This window comes from Columba livia, chromosome 2 (genome assembly GCF_036013475.1).
Source record: "Columba livia isolate bColLiv1 breed racing homer chromosome 2, bColLiv1.pat.W.v2, whole genome shotgun sequence".
NCBI classification, from domain to species: domain Eukaryota; kingdom Metazoa; phylum Chordata; class Aves; order Columbiformes; family Columbidae; genus Columba; species Columba livia.
Window position 1 is genome coordinate 160,703,350 of NC_088603.1, and position 15,552 is coordinate 160,718,901.

Here is a 15,552-nt window from a genome sequence, read left to right on the forward strand (position 1 = left end):
TCCTGTCAACCTCCTGAGTGTAATCTCAAAAACACCTAGAATGAGCTGCTCTTCTCAGTGCTTGTTCTCCATATCCTTTTACAATTCATTCCTAGGGACTCATACAGGGATATGTTTTCCTCTTCTACTGACCACTCAGCTCTTTATCAGAGACAGTTATGTTTTGTGGGGATACTTGACCTTGTAACTTCCAAGCCAGCAAAAGCTGGAGTGGAGTGCACCTGACAAAACACATGCATTTGCTAAGGAGAGGTCTCCAGGTGACCTAGTCCTCACCTTGTCAAAGGTACCTTTCAAAGCCAGTGAAAGGAAGCAGGTAATCCACAATGACGTTCGTTCTTAATGAGGCTTTTGTCTAAAGCAGTTCTAATGAATTGTGAATGTGTCTACCTGACTACAAAAAGAAAGATGAATGGTGATTCACCCAGGACACATCTATGTTGTAGATGGAAGGCTGTACGTAGTCAGACGACTCCCACTTGGGATTTTGTGTCTTGCTCCAATCTGTTTGTGACTGTGTAAATTTTTGAAGGTTATTGTCTTCCTCATTTTCTGTTAATTGATGCTCTCACAACTTTTGGCCTTGGGCATGTAGCTTCTTTGTTGTGCTGTTCTTTTTATTGTGCTGGATACCTATGGCAACATACACCATAAGTTGTCCTCATTATTTAGCAAGGCTTGCGATTAAGATTAGCTTGTGGTAAGGCATCTAGGTCTGTCTCTGGTGATGAACCTTGCTGTCAACATGGAGTGTGAATCAGTAGAGAGAGGCATGAGATTACTGATTCAACTCTCATCCCCCTCAGTCAAAGACACTGTTGCTCATATTGAAGGGTTGACAAAGTGACGTTGATCACTTCAATGCTCAGGCAAAGACTTGGTGACAGACTTTGGTTTTGACAAAGTGGTATCTGAAGTTCATGGGGAGAACTCAGTTTCCTTTCTCCTGTCCTCTGCACAACCTAGTTGATAAAGAAGGAAAATCTCCCTGCTAAGAGGATGGAGGTACTAGGTGCTGCAGCTGGCCAGTCTTTGCATGTTGTCCACTACTGCAGAAGGTTACTCATAGACTGGCAATCAAACAGCTGATTAAAGTGTGAACCAGGATATCAGAGACTCCAAACTGACAGAAGTCCCCACAGATACTCCCAGCACCCTTCAGGCTTGGCTCTAAATCATCCAGCTTTCTGATGGAAAATCACATGTTCACAAGATCCTCTCACATGCTAGAACATGCACTTATGGGCCATAATACAAAGACTTTAACATATGGTTTGCAGTAGTTATCACCAGGACATAAAGGGGATTCACAACACAACAATGAATGCAAGAAGCTTCCATTTGAGGACACACCCAGGCTCTGTCTACACTGGTCTTTAAAAGGGTTCAGGATCCATTCTCTAATCTTTATGACAACTGTCACAGCTCATGCCTGCATAACTGAACTTTCTTATCCCTCCAAACAGAATGTTCTCATTGGAAACATCTCTGGCCCATTGTCTAGGTCAGGTCCGGTGGGTTCAGACCATAACAGAACCAGGCACCACGCCAAATGCTACATATCCTAGGAAGTCCTCAAGACCCTGATAGGGCTGATACAGGTTAAAGGTTGCCTACAATGCCTGATGTGTGGATATCCATTCCTTCGGGGTCCAGTCCAGAATGATGTCTTGGACATTGTGCTTGTCTTCTGCAAATGCTTGGGGGACCTACGTTCCCAGGGCTCACCAAACACAGCTGGAGAGGCAATGCCTGAAGGGATTGTGCTCAACCCTGTGGCTATAAGAAGAACCTACAGGTGTAGAGTCCAGGTCCCTGAAATCCCCTTTTTTATCTCGCAGCACTGAACAGAGCTCACTTTTTCCTAAAAAAATAGGAGGTATGGAGGATTTCCTCCCATCTGCAGAGGTGCGCCTGCTTTTTAGCCTAGAGGTCAGTGTGTGTAAGCCAGAATTTGGGAAATGTGGATATAATTTCCTTCTCTGCTTCGAGAGGTTTAATTTCTCATCTCACATCTTCAGATAGGGTGTGTGAACAACCAAACTGAAGCACAGGCATGGGAAGAAAGGGAGTCTTTACAGATTAACTGAGTCAGTGCTGGGACCCTGGATTTCTCTTTGATACTTCCCTATGTGGAGACATGTATGTTTTGTACCAAAAAGCCCCTGGAAGAAAGGCCTAAAGAGCTCCTAGGGGATGAGTGTTCACTAAGTCATGCTCACACTTTCACCCTTCTCTAGCCCAATGAAGCCTGCATTCCTTTCTGCTCAGTGGCAGTTTCATCAGGAGGGTGGAGAGAAACTCCACCCGAACAAGCCTATAGTCTTGTTATTAGTGCACACTCGTGAGAGGTGGGAGCTTTGATTAGCTGAACACATCATCAGGCATGACTGCAGCCATGGTCATGGGCATCATGGCTGAGTCACAGATGAAGACCCGGTAGAGCCCAAAGTCACAGGAATTCAAATGGTCCCCAGCAAAAATCTACCGTCCCTGAATCACAGGAGCCAAACTCAAGTTGGCTCAATACAGAATCACAAAATCACATAATGGTTGGGGTTGGAAGGGACCTCTGGAGATCATCTGTTGCAACCCACCTGCTAAAGTAGGTTCACCCAGAGCAGTTTGCACAGGAATATGTCCAGGTGGGTTTTGAATGTCTCCAGAGAAGGAGACTCCACAACCTCTCTGGGCAGCCTGTTCCAGGACTCTGGCACCTCAAAGGAAAGTTTCTCTTCCTGTTCAGGTGAAACCTCCTGTGTTTCAGTTCGTGCCCGTTGCCCCTCACCTTGCTGTTTGGCATCACTGAAAAGAGTCTGGTTCCATCCTCTTGACAACCGCCATTGAGATATTTATGAGCATTTATAAGATTGCCTCTCAGTCTTCTCTTCTGATGGTTGAAGAGATACAGCTTTCTCAGTCCTTTCTAGTAAGAAAGATATTCCAGCGCCCTCATCATCTTCATAGCCCCATACATTGAGTATGGGGTATGGGGGCTGGAGTATTTTTCCATACTCCAGCCATCACCATGACATCTGGAAGCCTGATGACAGACTCTATCCTGAGAACCAGCTCCCAAGACATTGACATCAGGTGGGGTGATACCATGGCCTCAGTGCCACAGCCACAGTGTCAGATATGGTTGTTTGATGCTCATCTCATGACAGAAGGATCTGTTCTGTTTACACCTGGGACTGGAGTGGCTGTTGATACAAGACAACATCTAGTTCTGGGTTGGGCAATGCAGGAGAGAAGGTGGTGGATGAGAGGTGGTTCAGAGAAGGACCACTGGAAATATTAAAGTTGTGGAGGACAGACCTGACAGGGAAAAAGTAAAAGAGCCCACCAAAGTCTGTCAAAGGGTTATCCTAAACAAAATGTATCTCCATGGAGGAGAGGAAAATTGCAACAGGGAGCAATTCAGTTTTGTAGAGGGTTGCAACGAGAGCCACTGGCTGTACAAGCTCTATAAATCGGAGTAGAAATATTTTACATGGGTTATTTTACATGTGGTTGATAACTGAGCACTGGAACAACTTATCAAAGCTTGGTGTACGCTCCCTGTCTCAGGACATCTTTACAAAATTTGGGTTCTTTTTCATTCAAACAGGAATTAAGTGTAATGGAAGTTAGATCAGATAGTTAGAAAGCACACAGCCTTCTTGTCTGAATTTACATGATCTCTGTCTCCTTGCATACGTGATAAGCAGAGAGAGATTATATCTACCTAGAATACCTTATAAATAAGGACAGTCTCACAGGGACAGGCTGTTGGTGGTTTTGAATTGAGACCACTGAAAATTCAGAGAGGTTTTTGGCACAAAACTCTTTCTCCCTACACACCATGCCTCATTTATATTCTCAGATCTTCAGACCTGAAATGACATTTCAAACAGAGTCCCTTATGGGTCCTGTCAGTCAGTGTTCAAAACCTTGCTCAGGGTTCATTCTACCACTGGCAAAGACAGATGGGGATTTAGGTCCTCTTGAGTCACAGAAGCTGTCTAAGGCTGTCCTAACTGCTATATCAAACCATGTTTTTTTCACATATTTATCAAGCTCTATCCTAAATCAGGTGGGATTTCTACTCTGCCTTTGATTTTAGAAGGGACACATTTTTTCCTAGCATTTAAGACCCTAACTCTGATTGCCAGTCCCATTTAACTCACGCTAGTCTTAACTAAGCTTTAATCCAGTGTGATCTTTTAGCTTAGAGAGTTTTTATTTTTGGAGGCCTGTTTTCAAAGCTTGCAATGTATCTATGGGGAAAAAAAAAAAAAAAAAGGTCCTATTTCTACTCAGTCTTTCTTCTGCCAATGCAAAAGGGGCCAATGTTTTCCAGAGACATCTTGTAGGGTAGATCCTGTTCTTCCAGTTTTCCCATTAGTTTCCATCTGCATATTTTTTTCCACCAGAACCCCTTTCTTTATTGATGGGTGCAGTGAAATTCCAGCTGAGAAGCCAGCAGGGCTGGTGGCACTTCCTAAACCTCTCTGCTAACAGGCTCCCTTACACCCCAGTAGACAACTTGACATCACCTGCGTTTGTTCGTGTTTGGTTTTGGTTTTGTTTTCAGGGCTCTGTACCACCAGAAGCTCCTAGTTATCTTTAGATTTTGCAGGTCTTCCCTTTTCTCCACATTTTTACTGGCATGCTCCCAATTTCTCTCCCTGAAGTCCGGCAGCACTCCTGCATACTCAGCCTGTTTGCAGGAGCTTTAACAATCCCAGCTCTGTTTTTTTCCTGATGCTTTGCCTTACAGCGAGATCTCGAACCTTTTCAAGGCGTTAGACAGAATTAGGTGGCTTTGCACCAGCCAGGGGCGAACAATTCTACCATGTTGACACATCCCATGTCCAGACACTGCAGTGATGGACAGCTTCCACCAAGCTGGACAGACTCATTTAGTTTCCTACTTATATCACTATTCCTTCAAAGAGACTGATTTATTCTAAGGATTTCTGAGTATATCTATATATATATACATAGCACATATATATATATATATACATAGCACATATATATATATATATATATATATATATACACAATGCCTTTCAACTACGGCAGACCATCACAACATGCCTGCATGGACATCTCCATTTCAGCAAGCTGCACACAAGCACCATTTTAGTGTTGTGAACATTGGAATGCTGACCCCGTTACGCTTACCTATCGAGGCATAACCACCTTGAATGCTTAAAGTGCTGGATCTTTTCCAGTTTCATGGGTGTTATTTAAGTTGTTGCTCAATTGTGCCTTGAGCTGCCCAATTACAAGAAAGGTTCTAGATATAATCAGGTCTGGTGACTTTCACAGAGCGAAGTTTTTCCTAAATACTCAGAGAGGTATGTTTATGCTGTTTTTCTTTATGTACCTGGTCTCTGATGGCACAAAAATATAAAATAAAAATAAATTATGGTTTTCACTCTCACAGACAATTGAGCATTAGGGCAGATGTCTTTCCCTCCTTTCCCATGGCACTGTACTGATCCCTTTGTCCCAGTTTGATCGGCTTTGTGTCATCCGTGACTGTGGAAATTTTCATTAGCAATATTTCTAAAGTTACTGAGAACCCTTTCGGGAGAAGTACTTTAAAAAAAATTACATATATATATATATATTTTCAAACTGGGAGAAAGAATAGGCGTCACAACAATGAGCATGTGACAAGGAAACCCTTTGTCATTAAATCAGCTTGTACACTCACCTTGTCTCCATCCCTGGAGTCTCTGAGTGCTTCACAGTGATTCACAAATTTTTACTCTGTGGCTTATTCACCTGTTTTATGGGGAATTGTGTAATATTGGGGCTTTTCCACCTTGGGTCACAACAAAGCAACAAAAAGTCTATCAGCTTTTCCTATGAAATACAAAATGCCATTGGCACATTCAAATGGGAGAAGCAAAGCATTTCTCCCTAACTGTAAGCTTTTTAAGCTGTTTTCACATACATTGTATAAGACTAAAAAAAAGTTATGTTTGAAAATGTTACTTTGAAATGCATTAAGTGAAATTTTCTATCAGTGGGGAAATTTATACATTTCTGCATGTTGCGTTTATTTCTCATATTCAGAATAAAAATTGGTGAATTGTTGATATTTTTACAAAAGAGGGCACATTGCTCTGCTCTGCCAGAATGACCTGGGACCTGAAGCAAGATGACATATCCAAATCTCAGACTTGGAGACACTGTCCTGGCCCTTCAGTGACTCCCACACCCAGCAACTCAGCACCAGGACTCAGTTAATAACTAAGCCCCAGGGAGCCAGAAACTTGGCTTCTTTTTGCATTGGATTTGGGACAATAGACACGCTTTGAGCAAACCCAGCCACGCCAGCTACCCATCTGCCAGCCTGGAGAGCAACAGGTATGAAAACATGGCACAAGTTTTTGTGAGGCTGAGCCAACACACGTGGAAGCCCAACCTGCTGCTGTTTGCATCTTGACCCTTGTTGCCCAATGCAACACAAATGACACAACCCAGCTCTCAGCTCATGGGGCCAGACTCCTAGGAACAAACATTCCTTGTCACATTTCCCATCTAAGCACCAGCATGGGACCACCCCTTGCAGTGCACACTGTGTTTTTCCTTTTTCATAGGACCAGCCCCAGGACATAAACCTGAAGAAGAGATGACATATGGCAGGAGTCTTCTCATCATGGTGATGTCACCTCCTCGGGGAACTTGTTCCTCTACAAATCCGATTCCAGTCAGGAGCTGAGCTCTGTCCCGACCACCCCAAAGGAATCCGCCCACAGGATCAACAGGAGGTGGAGGGTGGAAAAACATATAAAGCTTCCTGGGAGCAGCTCTGCTTTACTGCCCTGGCTGCACAGATCTGCTCTCAGCATGAAGACACTTCTGTTTGGGCTGCTGCTTGGCCTGGCATACGTGGACTTGGGTAAGACCACTGCCTTCCCATTGCTGCAGGGACCCCCTTGGAAATACCTGTGAGGGGAGGGTAAAAAACATCAATGCAGAAAGACCTAGTAATCCCCAGGTAGAGGAAATAACACCTTTATGTATTTAAGAAGGTTAATGGAGAGAGTGAATGGGGAAAGAGGTTATGCATTCCTGGTGGGATGGGATGTGGTGCATGATGGAGAGCAAGGCACTTTGTTCGGGCATGTAGGTGGTCACCTGTCACCCGACCATGCTCAAATTGTACCCTGGGATGAAGGGGATGGACACACGGCTTTGTAAGGCTCAGGTGTGAATGACAGCCACATGGCACAGGGCAGTACAAGATCTTAAGATGCCAACTTGTCCCCTCAGGGATGGGATGGGGTATGTTCATACTGAGGTCCTGCCATACCTAAAACCTCATGGCTGGCTGGAAACTCTGAAAACCAGAGGGTGAAGCTTCAGTATAGACATGGGTGAGAATATGAGAAATAACTCGGAGAATTTTGGAAAGGTTCATTGAACCACCAGCTAAAGATTTTTTCACTAATTTGTAGGCACTAGGATATAGGTGGAGATGAGCAATTCTCCTGGGTCTGTTTAGGTTTGGTGTCTGAGAGGTCTGGGGCAAGCTGGTAGCAGAGTCTGGTCATCACTGCGTTCTTACTCCATCTATTTGTGACCAACTGCAAATACATCCTTGGCCTGGAAAAGAGACATCCTTGGGATGACACTAACCCAGAGGGTTTTAATCTACAGCCCATGCGCCCCAGAGGTCCTCAGGCTGCTTTCATGGGACTCTAAAAGATCTCAGAGGAAGGGCAGCTAGGGTAGGGGTCGAACATCTCCACCTGGAAATGGCTACTTGAAGGGTTCAAAGGGTTACAAGTGAAGGAAGGTTGAAAGGCACACACCTTGCGATTCTTTATGCATAGAAGTGGTTTGGGTCTCTTCAGGCTGCATTGTTTTTTTTAATTCCTCCTACCCTCATTACTCCTTCCACCTGTCTCTAAAGCAAACCTGATTGCTGGCTGAAGGACATACTCTGGGCCAAACCCACTACAGGGCTGATCCAGGACAAGTGCACATCTTCAGCAATTTTTTACTTTTCAGTACCTACTGGGTTCTTTCTTTCTTTATTTCTTTCTTTCCTTCTTTCTTTCTTTCTTTCCTTCCTTCCTTCCTTCTTTCCTTCTTTCCTTCTTTCTTTCTCTCTTTCTCTCTTTCTTTCTCTCTTTCTTTCTTTCTCTTCCTTCTCTTTTTTCTCTTTCTCTCTTTCTTCCTTCTCTTCTTTCTTTCTTTCTTTCTTTCTTTCTTTCTTTCTTTCTTTCTTTCTTTCTTTCTTTCTTTCTTTCTTTCTTTCTTTCTTTCTTTCTTTCCTTCTTTCTTTCTTTCTCTCTCTCTTTCTCTCTTTCTTCTCTTTCTCTCTTTCTCTCTTTCTCTCTCTTTCTCTCTTTCTCTCTCTTTCTCTCTCTCTTTCTCTCTCTTTCTCTCTTTCTCTCTCTTTCTTTCTCTCTCTCTCTTTCTCTCTCTTTCTTTCTCTCTCTCTTTCTTTCTCTCTTTCTTTCCTTCTTCCCTTTCCTTTCCTTTCCTTTCCTTTCCTTTCCTTTCCTTTCCTTTCCTTTCCTTTCCTTTCCTTTCCTTTCCTTTCCTTTCCTTTCCTTTCCTTTCCTTTCCTTTCCTTTCCTTTCCTTTCCTTTCCTTTCCTTTCCTTTCCTTTCCTTTCCTTTCCTTTCCTTTCCTTTCCTTTCCTTTCCTTTTTCTTCACCAGGGGCATATTCTGTGTTTACTTTCCTCCCTCTGGATCTAGTCCCATCCTGGATGTAGTGGAACTGCTGAGGAACTGACAGAGCAGGTTTCTACCCACAGGTCTTGGAGCATTTTCTAGAAACAGAGATGCATCCCCAGTCTTTTGTTTATAGTTGAGATGGAGGCAGAAATGGGTTTTCTGGGCGGATCCAGTGCAAGTCAGCTGGTCTAGGCACAGCTCTTGCAGCTGAGGAATATGTCTGTGACCATACATCTTCCAGAGGTTTTAATTAAGGGGTAGAAGGTACTGTTGGACAGTGATGAATGGTGAATTATTGGCCTTAGATCAGGACACAGCACTGTCTGCTATGTTCAGTTTTTCTGTTCTGGTCCTTATGGTTTTGGGCTTTCTTCTTCCACTGCAACCTCCCTACAAAAACAGTGTCCTCTGAGTGCTCCACTAGCATCAGTGAAAGACAAGGGGGCTGAATGTTTTCTTCCTTAAACCCGCTCTTAACTGGAATTAACTCCTCCAGAGCCCATGGCATTACCCTGCTCACTCATGAAAATGATGAGGTTTAGAAACCAGCTCAAATCAAAAGCTGTAAATCAGCTTCTTAGATGCTTTAAATGACTGTGGCTCCATCCCTACGTGAGCCAGTCCTACACACTCATGAACGTCCCTATGCTTGCAAGGTTGACAATGCTATGTTTTCTCTCTCGGTGGACACAATTTGTTAAAATATATAAATAGCCTTTAATGAGTCATTGGGAAGAGATCTACTGAGGTTTTCAGCTCAGGTAAAGAGGGATCACTCCACCACACCAGTTTATAAAGGATATGGCCACAAGAACACCACCACTGCTTACGCTAAAATGTCCTTCCTATCCCTGCAAAGAGTACAAAGAAAGTTTTTGATCTTATTGCACAGCTGAATTTTCCAAAGGAGGTGCTACGAAAATTAGATGCCCTTAAAATTCTTTCTGGAGTCAGATGTTCAGACAACTGCCTTCAAAAATGTTTGTCCTTATCACAAAGTCCCAGAAGTTTCTTTCTAACAGCAAATGCTGCAGAACTTCAACAAGAAAACATTGTCCCTCCTCAATTTTACCAGTAGATGGCAGTAGACACATTTGGGTGGTTCTTCAGCTGCTATGTTAGTAGAAGACGCGTTGAACAGAAACTATCAGACCCGGCTGGTTTCTGTCATCAAGCAACACCAGCATGACTCCAAAAAATATGCACACTCGGTATCTGCTGGCTGTGAATGGACAAGTCTCGTAGAGAGACTTTTGAGCAACTGCTGTGATCAGTGCTTGCATATGTAAAGATGTTTCTGTGTCAGCAGGCAGCCAGCAAGAGCTTTGTAGCATCATCTCTTTTAAAAAGCAGCAGTAGCCCCTGATGAAAGTGTTTTTTAGGCTTTATTCAGCCTTTAGGATCTCTGATGTAACTCAGAAAATTAAATTCTGCTCCCAGTTACTGAGTTCTGCAGAAAATCTTCTAAACAAGAAGGAAGGAGCTGTCACTGTGGGTGGAGGGGTGGGGGAACTGCCAGCCATCCAGTGCTGGTGAATGCTGCTCTGAAAAGAAGGAGCTATTTTGCTCTCTGCTACAGCATTTCTTACAGAGGATGCAAAGATCCTATCAAAGCTGCTCAAGAAATAGATTCCTCTAGATCCCTGCTCTTCTGGGGCTGCTGAGCTCCCCAGGTAGTGATCTCACTCAACTCCCACACCACCATCCTTGTCGTTTGGTGCTGGGATTTGGTCTTTCCCCCCCGACACATCCAAGCTTTGCCCTTGCCTCCAGCTGTGCTAAGTTTCTAAGGCTGTTGCTTCTTGGTCAAGGGTGGATGAAGGGTACTGACCATCATATAGTCCACACCACAGAGCAGAGAAGGTGCAAACTTGATGTCTACCTTCACTGCTATGACCAGTTTGGACATGGTTCTGTTCCCTTCTGCAGCCCAATCCTTACGATGTTACACGTGCACAGACCAAAGGGACATTGCCCAGTGCAGAACAATCACCGAGTGTCCACCAGAAGCCACCGTGTGCACAACAACACTGCACTCTGTAGACTCAGGTAAGTCTCATTGCTTGCTGTGAGTGTTCACAGGGAGAAATCATAGAATCATAGAATGGTTTGGGCTGGAAAAGATCTTAGAGATCATCTGGTTCCAGCCCCCCACCATGGACAGGGACACCTTCCACTAGACCAGGTTGCTCAAAGCCCTGCCCTACCTGGCCTTCCATGGATGGGGCATCCACAACTTCTCTGGGCAACCTGTTCCAGGGCCTTACCAGCCTCATGGCAAAGAATTTATTCCTTATGTCTAATCTAAGTCTACCCTCTTTCAGTTTAAAACCATTACACCTCATTCTATCACTGCACTCCCTGATAAAGGGTCCCTCCTCATCTTTCGTACATGCCCCCTTTAAGTACTGGAAGGCTGCTTTAAGGTCTTCCTGGACCCTTCTCTTCTCCAGGCTGAAAAACCCCACCTCAGCCTGTCATCACAGGGGAGCTGTTCCATCTCTTTCAGCATTTTTGTGGCCTCCTGGACTCTCTTCAACAGATCCATGTCTGTCCTGTATGGAGCATCACAGAGATGGATGCAGAACTGCAGTTGGAGCCTCATGAGAGCAGAGCAGAGGGGCAGAATCACCTCCCTCAAGCTTCTGGCCACACTTCCTTCTCCCCTTCCTAATCCCAGCTTGGATTATCCTTTAATGTCTCTATAAGAATCCAGGTGGACACATCCAAGGAAAGAAATCCATCAGATTCAGAGCTTCATAGTGAAACTTGCAGGACTCATCCTGCTTACTCATTCTGTTTTGCCCTTCCTACCTCTATGCCCTTACAGACCCTGAACCTACAGATGTGTGCAAACACATCACAGAAAGCCAGAGGCTTCTTCCTTGTTTGTAGACACTTTCACCTAACACCAATGGTCTCACCAGTGACCACGACAGTGTTACACCAGTGCATCTCAGCACTGCCATCCTTTATACAGAGCCCTTGCAGGAGCAAGGAGCAAGCGACTTGAGTCTCTTGTCCACACTAGAATAAATTTAGAAAGAGCAGTAGGGAGAGAGGGAGGCAAAAGGGAGAACCAGGTGACCTGTTCATACAGAGAGCAGTCTGGATTACAGGCAACCATGGATTAGAGATGTTCAACACATTATTTGCCTTTATTTACCTGTAAACACTTTACTGTTATTTGTCCTCACAGAATCACAGAATGGTTGGGGTTGGAAGGGACCTCTGGGGATCATCCAGTCCAACCCATCTGCTAAAGCAGGGTCACCAGAGCAGATCACACAGGAAGGTGTCCAGGAGGGCTTGAATGTCTCCAGAGAAGGAGACTCCACAACCTCTCTGGGCAGCCTGTTCCAGGGCTCTGGCACATCAAAGGAAAGAAGTTTCTCCTCATATTCAGATGGAACCTCCTGTGTTTCAGTCTGTGCCTGTTGCCCCTCATCCTATTGTTCGGTACCACTGAAAGGAGTCTGGTCAATCCTCTTGACACCTACCCTTGAGATAATGATAAACTTTGATGAGATCCCCTCTCCTCTTCTCCAGGTGGAATAGACCCAGGTCTCTCAGTCTCTCCTCATAAAAAAGTTGCTTTAGGCCCCTAATCATCTTCATAGGCCACTGATGGATTCCCTCCAGAAGTTCCTTGCCCTTCTTAAACTAGGAAGCCCAGAACTAGACACACAACCCCAGATGCAGCCTCACCAAAGCAGAGCAGAAGGGGAGGACAACCTCCCTCAGGCAGTGTTTCTTGATGACGGCTGTCTGCACCTTCCTTCATGATTTGTTTCTCTTCACCTTCTCCCCTTCTCCAATCTACCTGTTTCAGGTTATCCCTTTTTCGGCAACATCACCGTGACCAGAAGCTGTGACGTGGAATGCATCCTCTTTCATAATGCGATAGGGGCAAAGAGACACAAGTCATGCTGCTACACCGACCTCTGCACCGACGACAACAGGACCAATGAAAGAGAGCCGGAGGAGGTCAGCGGGGCTTCAAGCATCAGTAGGGTGGGAAGCAGGTCTGCAGCGCTGTGTCTGATGGCCATGGTTGTTGGCACACTCCACCAGTGCGCTCTGTAACACTACAAGTACCTATGCTCCAGCCAAAACATCCCCACTCCTCTCTCTGCCAAGCTGCCTTGTGAATACCTTTGGAATAACCTTCTTCACTGACATGTAGCTTCACTCATCTTCAATGCTGTGAATTTGACAGAATTCAAGCCAGGAGTTTGGGCGCCTGGACCTAAAACCTTCAAATTTCCACTTTCCAGCTGCTAAGCAGGTGTTCCTCACCTTCAGCTGCTTCTGGTCCTCAGGACCCACATCTCCCCCCGCATCTTTCATCTGTGGGGAGCAGCAGTGGATGAAGCACTACAGCTCTGCGCAGTGGGAGGGCCTGGGCTGGGCCATCAAGGCTGTTGCTCTGGGCTCACCCCCAGCAAGATCAGGAGCTGTACACACACTGGATTTGGACAGCGATTTTTTCCCCGATCTTCTCAACCTCCCACACAACCTGCATCTGTGGATCTTCATTATATTCCTATGTACAACCCCCCAAAAATGTCCTGCAACCCTCCATCAGGAGTTTGGTTTATTTTCTTTCCACTTTCGGTGCTATCTCCTGAGTCAGAGCAGCAGATAGATGTTGCTCCGCTCTCACTACCTTGCTCAGAAGAGTATGGTTTGCAATTTTAGAAAGCTGGAACTTAGTTATGTCTAGAATAAGCTATAGAATGAGTTCAGAAGGGCTCAGCCTTCATGTGTTGTGATGGGATCTATTTCTGGAAAGCTCAAAGTACACCCTGGACCAGGCCAGGGCAGATTAGACGCACAAAGGAAAAAATATAGAATAGAATCATAGAATTATTTCAGTTGGAAGAGACCCTCAGGATCATCAAGTCTAACCATAACCTAACCTAACTCTAGCACTAAAGCATGTCCCTAAGAACCTAATCTAAATGCCTTTTAAAGACCTTCAGGGATGGTGACTCCACCACTGCCCTGGGTAGCCTGTTCCAATGCCTGACAACCCTTTCCAGGAAGAAGTTTTTTCCTAATATCTATTCTAAATCTCCCCTGGTACAACTTGAGGCTATTTCCTCTTGTCCTGTCACTTGCTATTTTAGAGAAGAGACCAACACCCTCCATGCTACAACCTCCTTTCAGGTAGCTGTAGACAGGGATTGGGAATTTGGCTAGACAAAACCCTCAGCAGCCCTTTTCCTGAGCTCAGGTTATAATCAGAGTTCCTGGATTACCCTTCCCAAATGTTTTACAGGACATTTCAAGCAACATTTATTGCTCCTCTGCCTTCCCCAATCACTTCACAGTATAGACTTCAGGAAAGGAAAAGTAACGATTATCCCAGACCTTCAACTCTGGGAAAAACCAACAGCTTCACTCACACCAGTTAACAGCGCTACTGTGTCCCAACTGAGGATTTGCTGCATCGTCCCTTGGAGCAGCTGTAAGATTGATTTTGATGTTCCACCTGCTGTAAAACCAGATAGAGTGAAAATAGATATAAATGAGCCAGGTGTGTCCATCTATCAGCCCTCTCCAGTGGGGGAGATCCAGGGAACTTTCCATGTGGTCTGTTCCTATTGCCAAAGCTCGTCCAGGGGACAAACTGCAAGAGTAAGGGCAGAGTGGGAGCATGGGTACATCCCATGGACCATCCTTGTGTGCTCATACCAACCCTGCAAACTTTTTTATGGCAAAGTCCATTTTTACTCTGTTTCCATGAGACACCAGCCAGGAAACTAAAGGAATAAGCAGGGGGGTTGTTTTTCTTCATTGCAGAGAGGTAATTGTTTCTCAATGTCTGTCTAAGTACCATTTGCAAGAAAACCTTGACAAGGCATTGCATTCCATGGCGGAGGCCCCTGTGCAAGCCTGGGGCTCAGGAGGCTTTTTTTCTGGAGGTGAAATCATAGAAGCATAGAAACATTTTGGTTGGAAGAAACCTTCAAGATCTTTGAGTCCAACCATTAACCTAACACTGCCACTAAACCACATCCCTAAGAACTTCTTCCATGCATCTTTTGAACATCTCCTAGAATGGTGACTCCACCACTTCCCTGGGCAGCCTGTTCCAATGCCTGACAACTCTTTCCATTAAGAAATTTTTCCTGATATCCAATCTAAACCTCCCCTGGCACTGTACTTCAATAAAACAGCCACAGCTTCCCTGAGGCACCCTTTCATTGCTGAGGTGGAAAAAATGTCATCGAGAGGATAATGATTGGGAGCTACTCAAATACTAATATTGCATCCACCCTTGCAGACAAAGAGCATCAGCTTCTGCTTTTTATTTGTCCATTCTCTGTTTCCCTGTTCCAAAACCAGCCTGATGTGTCCAACCATCATCACTGCCATATCACAGAACCACAAAATCAGTTTTTCCATCCTGGATTCAAGCTCTGGTGTAAGTCACTGTCCCCAGTGATCTTTCCATACTGGCTGCAGGGTCCCAACCTGTGCTAACATAGGTTGGACTTTCCTCCATCTATTCCACATGCAGATGGGGCAGGGTCAGAATACAGCGGGACTGGGAGGATGAGAGTTGCCTGCTGGGTGAGAATCTAGTAAATAAAGTTGGAACCTCCAGTTTTCAGCCTGCAGCATCTTTCTTGTGCACTCAGCCTTTGCCCAGGGAGGGGGAATGGGGCAGCAGTGCCTGCAAGGAGGACAGTTTTCTGGCTGGTTTCCTGCAGTTCCAAACTGCCCTGTACCAGAGAGAGGAAAAGCTACAGAAAGGGACAAGCAAAGATGCGCCCAAATGCTCCTTGCAAGAGCTGGATTTAAGGCTATCCCCACTGGAAGAGAAGGGGGAGAAGGGCAGAAGAGAT

The 15,552-nt window shown here is 45.1% G+C and overlaps 1 protein-coding gene across 1 annotated transcript; it reads left to right on the forward strand.

Annotated features, from left to right (window-relative positions):
* Positions 1-6,676: 6,676 nt before the first annotated feature.
* Positions 6,677-15,317, forward strand: LOC102090022 (secreted Ly-6/uPAR-related protein 1). The gene is made up of 3 exons (XM_021281171.2): positions 6,677-6,904; positions 10,625-10,744; positions 12,528-15,317. The coding sequence occupies exons 1-3, from the start codon at positions 6,853-6,855 to the stop codon at positions 12,779-12,781; spliced, it is 426 nt and encodes a 141-aa protein (XP_021136846.1). The 5' UTR covers positions 6,677-6,852; the 3' UTR covers positions 12,782-15,317.
* The last annotated feature ends 235 nt before the right edge of the window (positions 15,318-15,552 follow it).

Bases quoted from the DNA above. Each gene is read 5' to 3' on its own strand.
- LOC102090022 (XM_021281171.2), top strand. From the start codon at position 6,853: ATGAAGACACTTCTGTTTGGGCTGCTGCTTGGCCTGGCATACGTGGAC. The intron at 6,905-10,624 runs GTAAGACCACTG...TCCCTTCTGCAG, and splicing joins CCTGGCATACGTGGACTTGG to CCCAATCCTTACGATGTTAC. The intron at 10,745-12,527 runs GTAAGTCTCATT...TACCTGTTTCAG, and splicing joins ACTGCACTCTGTAGACTCAG to GTTATCCCTTTTTCGGCAAC.